We start from the raw sequence: 13587 nt of genomic DNA, 5'->3' as shown, positions 1-13587 counted from the left end.
TGAGTCTCCTTCAGTTAGAAAAGCAAACAATAAACCCAAACTCCAAATGAACACAGAGGCTCTCTATATAAAAGTGTGCATAAAAACACAGAAAAGTTAACACTGGCTGCCTGCTGGCGGGCAGGTGGGGAAAATTGGGAGGAGAAAATCAAGTTTTGTGCATCTTTTTATTGTCTGACAACCAGCACGCATTACCATCAGCAATTAAAACAACCAGGAGCAGAGTCATGGTCCAAGAAAAGCTTAAAATCAGCAAATTTGAAATATCAAAAAATGTCTCCACATTTTAACATGGCAATACAACTATAGAATCTCCCAAAAGAAACTTTAAAAAATCGCCCTAATATCAGGAAGCCCAGTGAGTCCAAGGCCTGTCTCATTCTGAGAAGACATCCTTGGTAATGCCCTGGAGACTAGATAAACCAGGGGTTTCAATGCAGAATGCTTCAGACCCTGCCTCCACACTTGAGGGATTTGTCTTGCCTTGATAACAAACCAGAAAGATCAGAAAAAACAAAAGCCATTGCCACTTATCTCTTGCTTCACTCTCCTCTCTCTGTCTAATAGTGACTGGATTTTCTCTTTTTTTAGCTCTACAGACAAAAGAAAGGATCACCTATGTTTGATCTACCCTTGATCCTTTCTCGCAGTCATAGACCCTATGACATTAATTTTTCCTAACCTAGGAAAAATATAAATGACTGCCCTTAGGAGCAGTTTTCTATACTGGCAGCTTCAAATAAACATATCGCAGCGTTTCAAAACACCTTTTACAAAGGCAACGTGTTGTCAAATAGGGTATCAAAATGTACAGTGTTGAATTTTCTCTCTTTCCCCTCTTGCTTGTTTATCTAAATACAATCTAACACAATATCTGAGCAGAGAAGCCCATGAAAGAGGCCACATGATTACCCGTGAATTCTTTTTTATCCACAGTACGACTTCATTTTGGCATCAACCCTTGGTTACAGGGACAGACCAAAATAAGTGCATTTCTCCTCAGTGTTAAATCACAAATGTTGTCATCACCAAAACCACTTCACTTCCAGTCCCCTGGGGGCTTTTACATGAGAGGGGTCATGACTGAATGCAATGGCCTTTTACAGGAAGGCTGAATGGCACTTTCCAAGGGAATATTGATTCAAAAACCCTACAGTCCATTAGGTATGACCCACAATCTATCCCTTTGTGGTAGGTCAGACCACACTCATTTCTTTTTACTCTAAAATTGTTGAAAGGCATGGTATCTTTTGGACCCCCCATAACAGACTTGGCTTTTCTCTTGAAAATATATAATGTATATGAATAATATTAACTAGAGTTTTAAAATTTATTTCTAAAAAGGACCTCAGACTGCAGCAGGCCATGTTAGGATTTATGTAATTATGTTTCAGAAGTGCAGAGTTATCAAAGACAGCAAATAACCGATTAGCAGGTATTGAAGTTTCTTCTAATAGCTGATCTTTTTCTTATAATAATTTTGCATTTAGTTCTTTATTGGGGGAGAGAGGACTGAGTAGTAAGACATTCTCTTTATTCTATCTCCTTACACACATATATTTTTTGCTATTTTTAATTTTCCATTCTTTCAGTTTTCTTTTCTCAGTCAAATGTGAGTCCAGAGTTTCCTCACAGGTGCTCCAGAAACTTCCCTCAGACTGAGACCAATGTTCAGAGTTCTCCATGCGAAGGGCACTCTTGGTTTCTCTTTTGGTTTAAACACTGAAGGGAGCACTACCGCACTTCGGCTTTTTAAACGCATTCCTCAAAATCACTATGTATTGGAAAACTATAATAATACATGTATTCAATGCTACACTTTCCAAACACGTGAATTCTCATATTAAGAACATTTACACTTGAATTCCTCATTTATATGTGGAAGCTAAAATATAAACAAGTATAACAAAACAGAAGCAAAAGCACAGATGTAGACATCAAACTAGAGGATACCAATGGCAGAGTGAAGGGAGAGAGGCAAGAAAGAGGTAGGAGGTTAAGACTACTATGTATAAAAGCTACAAGAATGTATAGTACAGCACAGCGAATACAGCCAATACTTTATAATAATTTTAAATGGAGTAAAGTCTCTAAAAACAATGAATCACTATGCTGTACACCGAAAACTAATATAATATTGTGAATTAATTTTACTTCAATTAAAAAAGAAAGTTGAGTGTTTGAGAATGTATTTTAAAACTCAACTAAAGGCCATTTCAAACTACTAGTTGTACAATTGCTAAATATTATACTCCTGCTGCCATCTTGTGGTAATTTTTGGAATCTTCTTGTTGGCGCTTTTCCTTCGCTTCTCACTCCACCTCCCTCTTCCCCTACCTTTTGGACAGGACCTATACCCAAACCTTAATGAGTCCCTTTCTTAAGCGGTAGGCAGACAACCTGCACTGTATTCTGAAGTGAGAATTGATTGTTGTCAACTCCTCCTCCTGCTTGCATAAAAGGAAGGCTGACTGCTGAAGAATTGATGCTTTTGAACTGTGGTGCTGGAGAAGACTCTCGAGACTCCCTTGACAGCAAGGAGATCAAACCAGTCAATCCCAAAGGAAATCAACCCTAAATATCCATTGGAAAGACTGATGCTAAAGCTAAAGTTCCAATATTTTGGCTACTTGATGTGAAGAGCCAACTCATTAAAAAAGATCCTGATGCTGGGAAAGATCGAGGGCAGGAGAAGGGGATGACAGAGGATGAGATGGTTGGATGGCATCACAGACTCAATGGACATTAAGTTTGAACAAACTCTGGGAGATAGTGAAGGACAGGGAAGCCTGGCATGCTGCAGTCCATGGAGTCGCAAAAAGTCAGACACGACTTTGCTACTAAAGAACAACAACCTCCTACTTGTAATATATTACCCCCTTTCTCCTTACACTTTTCTCATTTTTCTGCAAAACTATCCTTTAAACAATAATACCTTTAAAAATATTTATCTTTTAGATTCATCTAGTTTCTTACAAGTCAAGGGAACACAGACTACAGGAAAATACACGTGCATTTTATGAAAGACTTTCCCTTCCAAACTTTTTCCAAATTGTACTTTTACAGAGAAAGAAAAAAATCTTGAATTTCTGGCTGCAGGGTGCCACACTACTGCCCTTCACAGCCACAGACATCAACTCATAGATCCAAGGAGAAGCCCTGGGGACGCTCTCTGGGAAGACAGAGCTGCCCATGGAACCTCAGCTGAACGGAGATGGGAGGCCAGGCATCCCTTTATAATTCCCAGCTGTCCTGTTCACCTATGTCTGTGGCATGGCAAAGGAATTCACAAACCTGGGGTAAATCAGACACTTCTCTGCAGATACAGTGAAGTGAGTAATTCTTCAGACTGATTACCATTAGAGCAAGAATACATCTTATAAAACCTACTATTTCCATGCAAATCTATGTCCTCACTCCAATTCCTATGGAGAAACTGAAAGCCATCCAAGGAGTCACCCAATGACAGGTCCAGCAAGAACTCAATTGGCCAAAATTTTCCACAACATAGACGGGGTGAGCATGAAAACAATGTTTCATTCCTTGTTGAAAATGACTTTAAAATAAACTTTCCCTCTTTTGTGTTATTCATATCTATGTTATCTACAATCTATATTTTTCTACTTTTTCCTTTAAAATCTATGAACCCTTAAAATGAAGCTTTCTAAGCAACAGAAGCCACATGGCATAGGTTTAATATGATTATTACATCTTTTCCCTCAGTACATTAAAATTCTTTATTAGTATAAAGCAAATTAACTTGTGTGCCACCCAGAAGCAGCCCCGGTGCCATCAGTACATGAACATCACCCTTTGGGAAACAGGGCTCTGATGTACATATGCTGAGTAGAGTATAGTAAACCTAACAACAGTTATTTATAAATAAGTAGCTTTAAGTGTTGCGGCAACCAGATGTTAATATTTTAGAAGCACAGTTCAGATCACAAGTTCTCAAACATTGCTTCTGCAGTGACTCACGAGATGAATGATGTTCCCACGTGCATCACACTCTTGTGAAAAGACAAGACTGACTGTGGGTTCTGTGCTATTTCCTGCCATATATTTGTCATCCTCCCAGCCTGGGAAGCCAATCGGAATGGAGGTCAAAACCATCCCTTGAGAGGTGCCTGTGAATGCACTCAACGTTATTTTCTAAGAAGCAAATAATTCACGAAGTTTGATTTTTAACCTACTATTTACTCATTTTAACCTCACAACCAAACAAACACATACCACCGTGTGCCATGACACTAAGCTACAATCTGCTGGAATAAGACCTGGAATATTGTCCCGCATATTTTAGAGTGAACTTGCTCTGTGAGGGGAGATTGAATTGGACATGAATTGGTTTGATCCTCTAGATGGTTTCTGGGTGAGTTTTTGTTTGTTTGTTTTTAATACCTTCTAGGTATGTGCTGTTTTTACCCTGCCTCTGAAATTTAGCATGTGGGAAGAGAAATGTATGGTAAGCTGAAGGTTTTATAGGGTTGGAATTTTTACTACAAACAGACCTGGTTTCTACCCTGGGGTTTACAACCTAAGATATAAAAGAATTTTCTATTTTGAGAATTTTTAGCATATGTAGTTGAAGTTCCTCGGCAGCCGTGTGAGACATGAAATTAACATTACCCACACCGTGAGGGCAATGAGAGGCATCAAGAAAATACTAACATTTACTCAAAGGCTTTGGATTTGCTCACCAGGCAATATCCGTATCATACAGTTGAACAAATAGGCCTACGAGTATTTTTAAGAGGCAAATATACAAGTACTTTTAGGATTCCCTGTAAGGTTTGTCAGCAGTGTTTTTGCAGTATTTGAAGTCAGAATGCTCAAATAAATACTTCTGAGGATTGAAAACACATTTTGAGCACTCTCTAAACTGATTTAGGAAGGAGGAGCAGTACAGCATAATTTAAGAACTGTACTTGCATAATCTTTATCACAAGTGAAAAAAAAAAATTCAAACTAACTCCTAACAGGGTAATTACAGCAGATGTCTTACTGGATTTGTCTTATTAAGGCAAATTCACTTATTAAATAAACACTCAGATGAAATCAGCATGCTATCCCCTTACACACCAAAGTGCTCTCATTGCGTTTACCCACATAATAAAATCAATCCAAATCAACTTCAAGGAGCAAGATATTAACTGCTGAGGACTAATTTCCAAGAACATGTCAAATCAACATGCACTAAAAAAAGGTTAACCATGCAGCCAACACATTGGACAGGACAAATTACAGAAAGTATTTTACAACTTTCTAGCCAATATAAACTTGGTATTGACTGAATTTAAAACTACACTTTTTTCTAAGACAGCATGAGTTTCTACTACAACCCCACATTAAAAAAAAAAAAAAGTACAGAAATGTTTAAAATAAAAGCAACATAATGTACACTGTAGTTTCTAATCCACCAACAATGTTTCGGGAGCAGTGCAGAGTAAGTTTAGGAGTTTTAAAAAATCAGTCTGCTGTTCATAATGACAATAAAGGAGTTTAGTTCCACAAGCTTTTATATAATAAAAACAAATCTATTTCAAAGATATACATTCTTTGGAAATATCCAGTTTTCATTAAGAAACACGTTAAAGCATCCTATATTTTCAACATGAGGAATTACTTTTTAAACTTTAGGAAATTCAAATTGTACAATATCTGAAATAACTTAATACATGAAAGATTTTGAAAGGTTAGAATACTATTCTGAGCAAGACCTCTGTTCTACATTTGTGGTTGTATGAGTGTTGCAAATAACACTGATAGATCTGGCAGGAGTTCCAGATGTCAAGCTAAAAGAGAGGAACCGGGGACCCCAAAGAGAGATGCACAACACGGGCAGATCCAACAACGAAGAAAAATAGGTAAAGATCATCATTGGGTAAAAGGTAGAATCAGCAAGAAGCAACAGAGACTGATTCTAGTACCCTGCTCTGGAAGACAATATTGGACTACGTGTCTAATATCAAGCACTTGGCATGCTGCAAGATGCTGTCATCTATTTGACGATAACAGCCCAAGAAGTAAATCATCCTTTCCCCAGGAAACTGATTGGGCCAAACTAGAAGAGTTTACCGTAAGAAGTGTAAAGTCATAAACTGAATAAATCGGCAAAGTGTGTGTATGTGTACAGATATACATATACGGACATATGCATACACATATAATCATACACATAAACACACACACACACACATATCCTTTTCTCTTCAGGAATCCGACAGCACGTGACACTAACAAAGCAAGACTCCAGGTCAGTACTAGTTTTTTTTCTAATTCCAAGCTTCTGAGCTTTCACTTTTGTGAAACGGGATACACTACCCCTGGTTTATCTCAGAGCTCACAGTAACTTCCAAGAGCTACAAGAATTCAAGATAACATAGGGTCCTGAACTCTGATAAGCAAATTCTCAGTGGCAAATGAAAATACTTATTCCTACTCTGAGCAGCTATGAAATCACCTGAAAATCCTATCAAAAGAAAGGGTTTTAATGCACTCTTAGCACCTCCTACACAGAGCGGGGAGAGGGCACTGGGAAATGAGCAGTCAGTAAAGAGTAAAAACATATGACATCTTTTGTTTATTAGGTCTTTCAGAAATATTTTCATGAGGGTCAGTCAAATCTCCTATGAACACACAATTACACTGAAACTTGCAACCTATACACATATCAACGCTCCAGATAGAATAAGAACCCTTGCTATGTTACAAATACACCTGGGAAATGAACATCATCCCAGAATCCAAATCAACCCCAAAGCAAAGTGGATATGTCTTAAAATATAAGTATAAACGATGATAATTCAGAGCTATCAATTCACCAACTCTGGTACTGATGCAAAATTGAGAAAAATACATCTTTCTGAGATCCTTTAAAAGGCACTTCAGTAGTGATTTGCTCAGCTTTCTCATCACTAAAACCAGGGTACTGTCTGCCTTCTGTATTGCTTTAACTAAAAGTTTGAGTGAGGTGCTTATTCACAGAACCTGTCCTCTTCAAACTACTCTTGGCAAGACACAAGGATCAAGCCTGCCTAAACACCCTCCGGTCTTCTCCACGGCTCTTCCCCCTTTCAACTCTCATCCTAAATACTACTCAACAGAGTAAACTAGATGAATGTCCTCTCCCAGAAGCTCCTGTTAAAACATCACGGTGTTAATCCAAAAAGGATAACTGGTCAACAGATTGGTATGTGGTCAGGTAGTAATAAATTCCTTTGGACGGAAGGATTGGTAGGGATGATTGGATTAGCAGGAGGAATCTGTAAGGCAAAAGGCAAAGGATACAGTGGATGATGTACAAAGGCAGCCACAGAGATCCTTTTCACATCCTTCCTTACCTGTACTTCTCATCAGTTCCACCTATGACGTGAAGGAGGAATGACTGGGAAATGCCAATTCCAAGAGAAGGACCTGAGGAAATTCTAGCCAGCTCAGCACACTCGAGGTGTATGTGCTGGATATGCCTATGGAGGCATATTTGCTTAAGCTCAATGGTCACTTTTTCATAAGGTCAGTTTTGTGCTGGCTGTAAGGCAGAAAAAACAACAACCACCACCACCAAAACAACAATGTATTCTAATTTAGGGCATGTTCTTTTCTTCCTATTCAGAAGGATTCACTAGTTAATAAGATGGAACTATCCTGATTCCAAGGCTATAGAGTATAGCAGCTGAGAACTGGGGGCTCTAAAAATTGCAAAAGTGGGGTTTGAAACACATCTGGCATTTCATAGCTGTGAGATCTTAGGTAAGTGACTTATTTGAGCCTCAGACTCCTCACATGGAAAGTACATATATGATTTAGGATCACTGGGGAAAAAACAATGAGCTGCTGAAAGTAAAGAGCTTAGCACTGTGTTAAAATCAGTAGGATTAGCTACCTCTAATATTCTTACCTATGCTATTTTAAAGCATTGTGTATTTTCTACTGGAACAATTAATAAGGTGGGCCCAGAATTCAGTGGGTGTACCCGCTCATTTCATTGAAGCTACTTATATCAAAATTAGGCCAGATCCCTTGATTTAGTCTGAAGGTTAAATCAGCTGAAATGAATCAGAGACGCAAAAGGCAAAGAGTTTTCTGGGGCATCCATTCCAAAGCGCCCATGTCCCAGTGGAAGAGGGTACAAGTTCCAAAGGATGAATTTACGTTATCAAGAATCAAGGGATCTGTGACAGGAATAGCTCAATAGCTTTGCAATATAATACATTATTCCTGTACCAGAGTAATATTGATTTCAGCTTTTGCTTAAGCTAATTTAAAAACAACAATTGAAAAAAAAAAAAAACCACACAATTGTGTGCAGTCCTCTGAGCTAACTGGGTTGTGAAAATAAGGAATTTAGGTGTGAGTAAAAAAACAGAGGGAAGAATCAGGATATTGGGTAATTCTTGATGAATTCTTCAATTCATACAGGGAATTGAAGCTCATAGAAAACTATGTGAAAGACTCAGTTATTTGGTAGAAAGTTATCTATGAATGTAAAATATCATCATCATCATCCAAAGCAGCCTACAGTTTTCAACGATTATCACTTGATCTCTACTGGGCATTTCTAAAGGGTCTGCAAATGAGGACTGTAATAAGTCGGATGTTTTCTTTTTAAACATGATCATCACACTGTACACTTGATACTTATGCTGAGAGCTCAGATCTTCCCTTTCTCTAGTATAATTTTCATCTAAAGCATTCCTCAGATACTTAGATCATTCTTAATGGAGTTTGTGCATTATACCCTCTGCGGACGCATGGAAATCTGGCTAATTGGACTGACTTGATTACAACAGTCGTTGAATTCTCCCATTTCCTTCCACTGCAATAAATGCTCAAGATATTTTTACCAGCGATTATGTAAATATTTCAGATTGCAATCATTTTCCAAAACAGTGGTGATAGGCAAAAGTGCTTTTGTCATTCTGCCCACCAAACAGAATGCCTATACTTTCAAAATATATTTCTTTTCTTGTTAGTATAAAAACTGATGGTGCCCTAGTAAAGTTTCAAACAAACCCACAGCATGAATAGCTCTCACTAAATCCTATAGCCACTGCAATTGAACATTAGCTTTGTGATAAAGTAGTCTCTTTCAGTCCCAGTAAGTGCATCAGGATAGCACAACTTTTAACAAAGGATGCATGAGCTGATGGGATGTCTATTTCCCAAATCCATATATCTGAAAATTAGCAAATGCACTTTTATTTTGAAAGCACTGTGTTGGCTGTTAAATGCTTTCTAGAAATACGTTTTTCATGATTTCTTTTCTTGGCCAAAATAAGGTGCCTCACCAGTAAGTCAGTACTGCCTCTTTAAATGCTAGGATAAGTACCTAATTCCAGAGGTTACTATTCCCATGTTCTACCTGTCAAAATTCTTTAAACTCTAATGAGTCAGCTTCCTGAAAACACACACCAAGCTTCCATTTGAAAGTGTAAAACTACATGCTGAGTGGGAAAAAGTTTACACTCAGTCCCAGGGTAAATCCGCGCACAGAGGAAGTAGAAAAGCACTTCAGCTAGTTTCTGCGGACACAAATATGCACCCTACCAATCTCTACTGCGCATGACCCACTCTTTTGATGACTGTTCCTACCCCTAACCAGAAAGCGCTGGGAGTAGGGGGGAGGGACAGAATAAGGAAGATGATGTGCACGTTTGAAAGATCAGCCATTTCCTCTAAGTACACACAAAAACGTCTCTCATTCCGGGAGATTTCTTATCAAGGAAAATAAAAGTGCCTCTTTGCGAGCTAGCTCCTGAAGGAGAGGGGACCCTGGGAGGGAAGTTTCTTCTCCTATCCTCTCCAGACCCCGGTGAAATTTCCTTTTTGCTGCGGGGAGGTGGTGCTGGCTACACTTTTTTTGGAGGGGCACAGTCCAGACACAGAGATCCGAAATTTCAAAAATGCGATAGAGCCCCAGCCGGCCAGCCCTAGGAGGCGAACAGCTGCTGGGTGACCGCTGATGAAGTGGCTTCTTAAGGAGGTGGGCAGATTGATTCCAGCTGCTGAGCGCGGGGCAGGGCAGCGGCCGAGGAATGCGCAGCTCAGCTGAGGCAAGACACAGCAGCTTCCCAACCAATGGCAAGGCCAAATATTAGCTCTGATTGCAGTCTTGGCCGGAGAGAAGGAAGAATGCCATTGTTCCATTTGATAGGAACTTCCAAGGCAGCGTGGGCCAAAAGGTGGCATGTGGATAGTGTCATTTTGTAAGCCTAGTATTGCTCAGGAAGCCTGAAGGCGGTCCCTTGAGACGCTGGTTCTGAGTGGGCCTGCAGTTCCCAAGGTGAAATCCTTTCTGCCTGACCCAACCTACTCCCAGCTCCTGGTCCTCTTCTGATAGCTCTCAACTCCTACACAGTCTTCATTGATCCCCTCCCCCATCCCACATACACTGGAATCAGTACACAATTGAAACGGACAAGGAAAGAGCGGGGGTGGGGGGGGGGGGACATCGAGAGTCCTGCACGTGGCCTGTCTGGAGACGGACAAGAGGACGAGCTCTTTAGAAGCACTGGCCTCAAAGTCAGCTTAGGGGGAGGGATTAATTTAGGGGTCCCCTGAGGGCCCCAAACTCAGACAACCAAGTGATCTAACAAGAAGGAAGGGGTAAGAGATAGGCGGGCATGAAGGCACGCCTAATGGAATATTCAATATCCTGCGAGATGCACTTTCGGCCGTGCACTTCCAGAGACTAAAAGCCAGTAATGGGCTCTGGAGTCTGCACTTCCTCTCCCTAATGTCCAGAGGCGCTTTAATGCTGCAGCCAATCGATCAGCCTTCTCCGGTGAAGGCAGCGAGCGGAGAGCAAATACTTCCTACTTATGGCCAAAATCGCCGGGCCTCCTCTGCGCACCACGAAAGAGCGACACACAACTTTGAACTGGCAGGACTTAGCTCTCAGCGTGGCGGGAAGAGGGAAGGAAGGAGCCCGGAGGCGCCCAGAGAAACAGCTCCCCTCCCTCTTCATCCCAACTTTTCCAGGGACAGACTCCGAAGACAAACAAGAGGGGGCAGTAGTATCGACTCTAAGACTGGGCTGACCAGTAGCCCCAAACCTGCTTCAGGTGCAAGGTCACCCAGCCACCTCCAAGCCCTAGGCAGCCCAAGACGTGGACACTTCTGGAAGGGACACAAACTGAGCAAACCGACATCCAAAAAGTGGTGTTTCTTTACAATTTCCTGCTGACATCACTTGCTGCCTGGAGAGTGGCCCTCGGAGGCTGATCCCTGCAGTGGAGACGCACCCCAGTCCTGCCTCCCTCCCCTCACCCCCTCCGCGCCTTCCCAGCCGGGCTCAGGCTCTGGGCAAGTTCAGTTCCTAAACCCAAGGCGGTCGCCCTGTCCATCCCGTAGCCGCTCCCGGGAGGCTCCAACGGCGCAGTGAGCATGCCCTGTGGCCTGGGTCTGGGGGTCACCTCCAGGAAGCTCTCCAGGCCCCGGGATGGGCCGGGTCCTGTCCCGGGAGGTCGTCTCCCCAGGGGTGCGCGAAGGGAAGACCGCGCGACTTCGGCGGGGTGCGCAGCAGCCAAGTTAGCGGGCGCGACCAAACTTTCCACGCTCCTTCTCCCCACCCCCACGCCACAGGGGCGCGTTTCCCCCCGAGGAGCTAGCCTTTCCCAGCCCGGCGGAGACCAGCGCAGCACGTGATGGACGGAAATAAAAATAAACACTCCCCATTCCCGGCCCGCCAGGGCCACCCCCACTCGGCGCGCTGAGGAGAGCCAGGGGCGCCGGGCACCGAGCAGCCCCCGCCGCCGCCCCGGCCCGGAGCCCCCAGTCCCCGAGCCGCCGCCCAGCCCGCCCGGCCGCCCCGACTGGCGGCCCCGCTCCGGCCCGCCGCACCCGCGCCCCGGCGGCGCCTACCTTTCGGATTTGGTGAACTTCCGGAATGCCTGTCGGAGGTCGTGGAAGGACCTGTAGGTCTGCGGCTCGGCCGAGATGCCCTGTGCCCGGGTGGTCCGGGGGCCGATGTGGGTCGAGGGCACGGGCAGCACTGACTGGCATTTATGGAGTTTCCTCTTCAGCTCCTGGATCTCTTCCTCCTTCTCTGACAGGCGCTTCTCCAGCTCTTTGATCCGCTCCTCTTTGAGCATGAGAATCTTGGCAAAGTCTTCCTCCAGCTCGCTCATGTTTTTGCCTGAGCCCCTCCGCGAAACTTTTTCTCGGGCGACGGCGGCTGGGACGACAGCCGGGCGAGGCGAGCGCGGACCGAGCGAGTGAATGGGCGCTAAGTACCGGAGCGCAGCGGAGCTGCCCCTAACGCGGCGCGGGGAGCCGCGTTCTTCGATCCACTTCTGCTGAATGGACTAAAAGCATCGAGGGGAGGATGAGACGTCTAAAAGCGCTGGAGAGGAGAGGCAGAGTGCTAATCCCCAGCCTCTCCGGGGAATAGGTGATTATCTTTCATTGAGAAACCAATTAGAGCTGCCCTTCTTCCCCTGAGACCCCCTCCCCCGTCCCCCTTTCCCAATCACTTCGTGAGAACACGGCGTGCGCGCCACCCCACCGAGAGCCTAGTTTCTAGTTGGGAGGGTTGGACCAGTGAGCCTGCTCTCACCCCATCACACAATAATCACTCTTGCACGCTATATGGTACCAAAGGAAAGGGCCGGGGTGGGGTGGGGTGAGGGGGGAGCTTTATGCCACTTGATCCTTGAAATAGCAACAATTACCATGTGATCTGGTAGATGACGCAGCGCTTGTAACTGGAGCCTAAAGACTTTGTGTGGTGTGTGCGTGTGTGTGTGTGTGTGTGTGAGAGAGAGAGAGAGAGAGAGAGAGAGAGAGAGAGAGAGAAACATTTCATAAATATTAAACTGCCTTTAGACAATAACGTGTGTGAATTCATCTTGTTTTCACCTTTTACTTCTCTTCTGCCCTGGATGGTAAGGGTGTACGTGTGTGTTGGTTCCTTAGGATGAAGCCTTGTGGTTGTGAATCCAAGTAATAAGAATAACACGGCACTGGCGGGACCAGGTCTTTTCACCATAAGCTTTTAGTGGAAATAGTAAACTGAAATTGTTGGTGGGTAAATTGGATGAACATGTGTATGATAATGAGCCAAATGTTTACCAAAAAGGAAAAGGCCATGCATCCATCGGAAACTTCTTCGAGTTTGGTTTCTATTTCATCTGCTACTATTAAAATTTGTATGCTGAGCACCCAAATTATATCACACCACCATCTGGTTGTGAAGTGGGGGCCACCAGTGCTGAACTGTGGGCTCGCCCCAACAACTCCTGTTTTAGGGAAAATTAGCTTCTGCCAGCTGGATTTCTCCCTCACCTCTGCACCCATCACCACACTCAGTGCTAAAGGGATGTTTATACTCATCTGGACTCAGAGTATTTGCTAATTCCTACACTTTATATATATATATCACACACACACACACACACACATATATATATATATATCACAGGGAGTATTGTTCACAAATCACAGCTAAAGAGTTTGGATGTGTGGGAGGAACATTTCTTCAGGTAAAGATCCACAAATCTATTTTTTTAAAGAAAAAAGATGCAAACTAAGATACCAGAGAGTTTTTGTAGAAATAGTAATTTTCCTTAAAAAGAACTATCATCA

At 43.0% G+C, this 13587-nt stretch overlaps 1 protein-coding gene across 1 annotated transcript in view; it reads right to left on the bottom strand.

The window, feature by feature from the left end:
• Positions 1-12602, bottom strand: part of LOC122446204 (cGMP-dependent protein kinase 1-like) — an 849064-nt gene extending 836462 nt beyond the window's left edge. The window contains exon 1 of the mRNA XM_043476128.1: positions 11866-12602. Coding sequence (XP_043332063.1) covers positions 11866-12131 — 266 coding nt within the window. The 5' untranslated portion in view covers positions 12132-12602. The remainder of the gene's footprint in view (positions 1-11865) is intronic.
• Between the last annotated feature and the right edge of the window lie 985 nt (positions 12603-13587).

The sequence above is a fragment of the Cervus canadensis genome, chromosome 8 (assembly GCF_019320065.1).
Source record: "Cervus canadensis isolate Bull #8, Minnesota chromosome 8, ASM1932006v1, whole genome shotgun sequence".
In the NCBI taxonomy this organism is placed as follows: Eukaryota; Metazoa; Chordata; class Mammalia; order Artiodactyla; family Cervidae; genus Cervus; species Cervus canadensis.
This window is presented reverse-complemented; position numbering and strand designations above follow the sequence as displayed.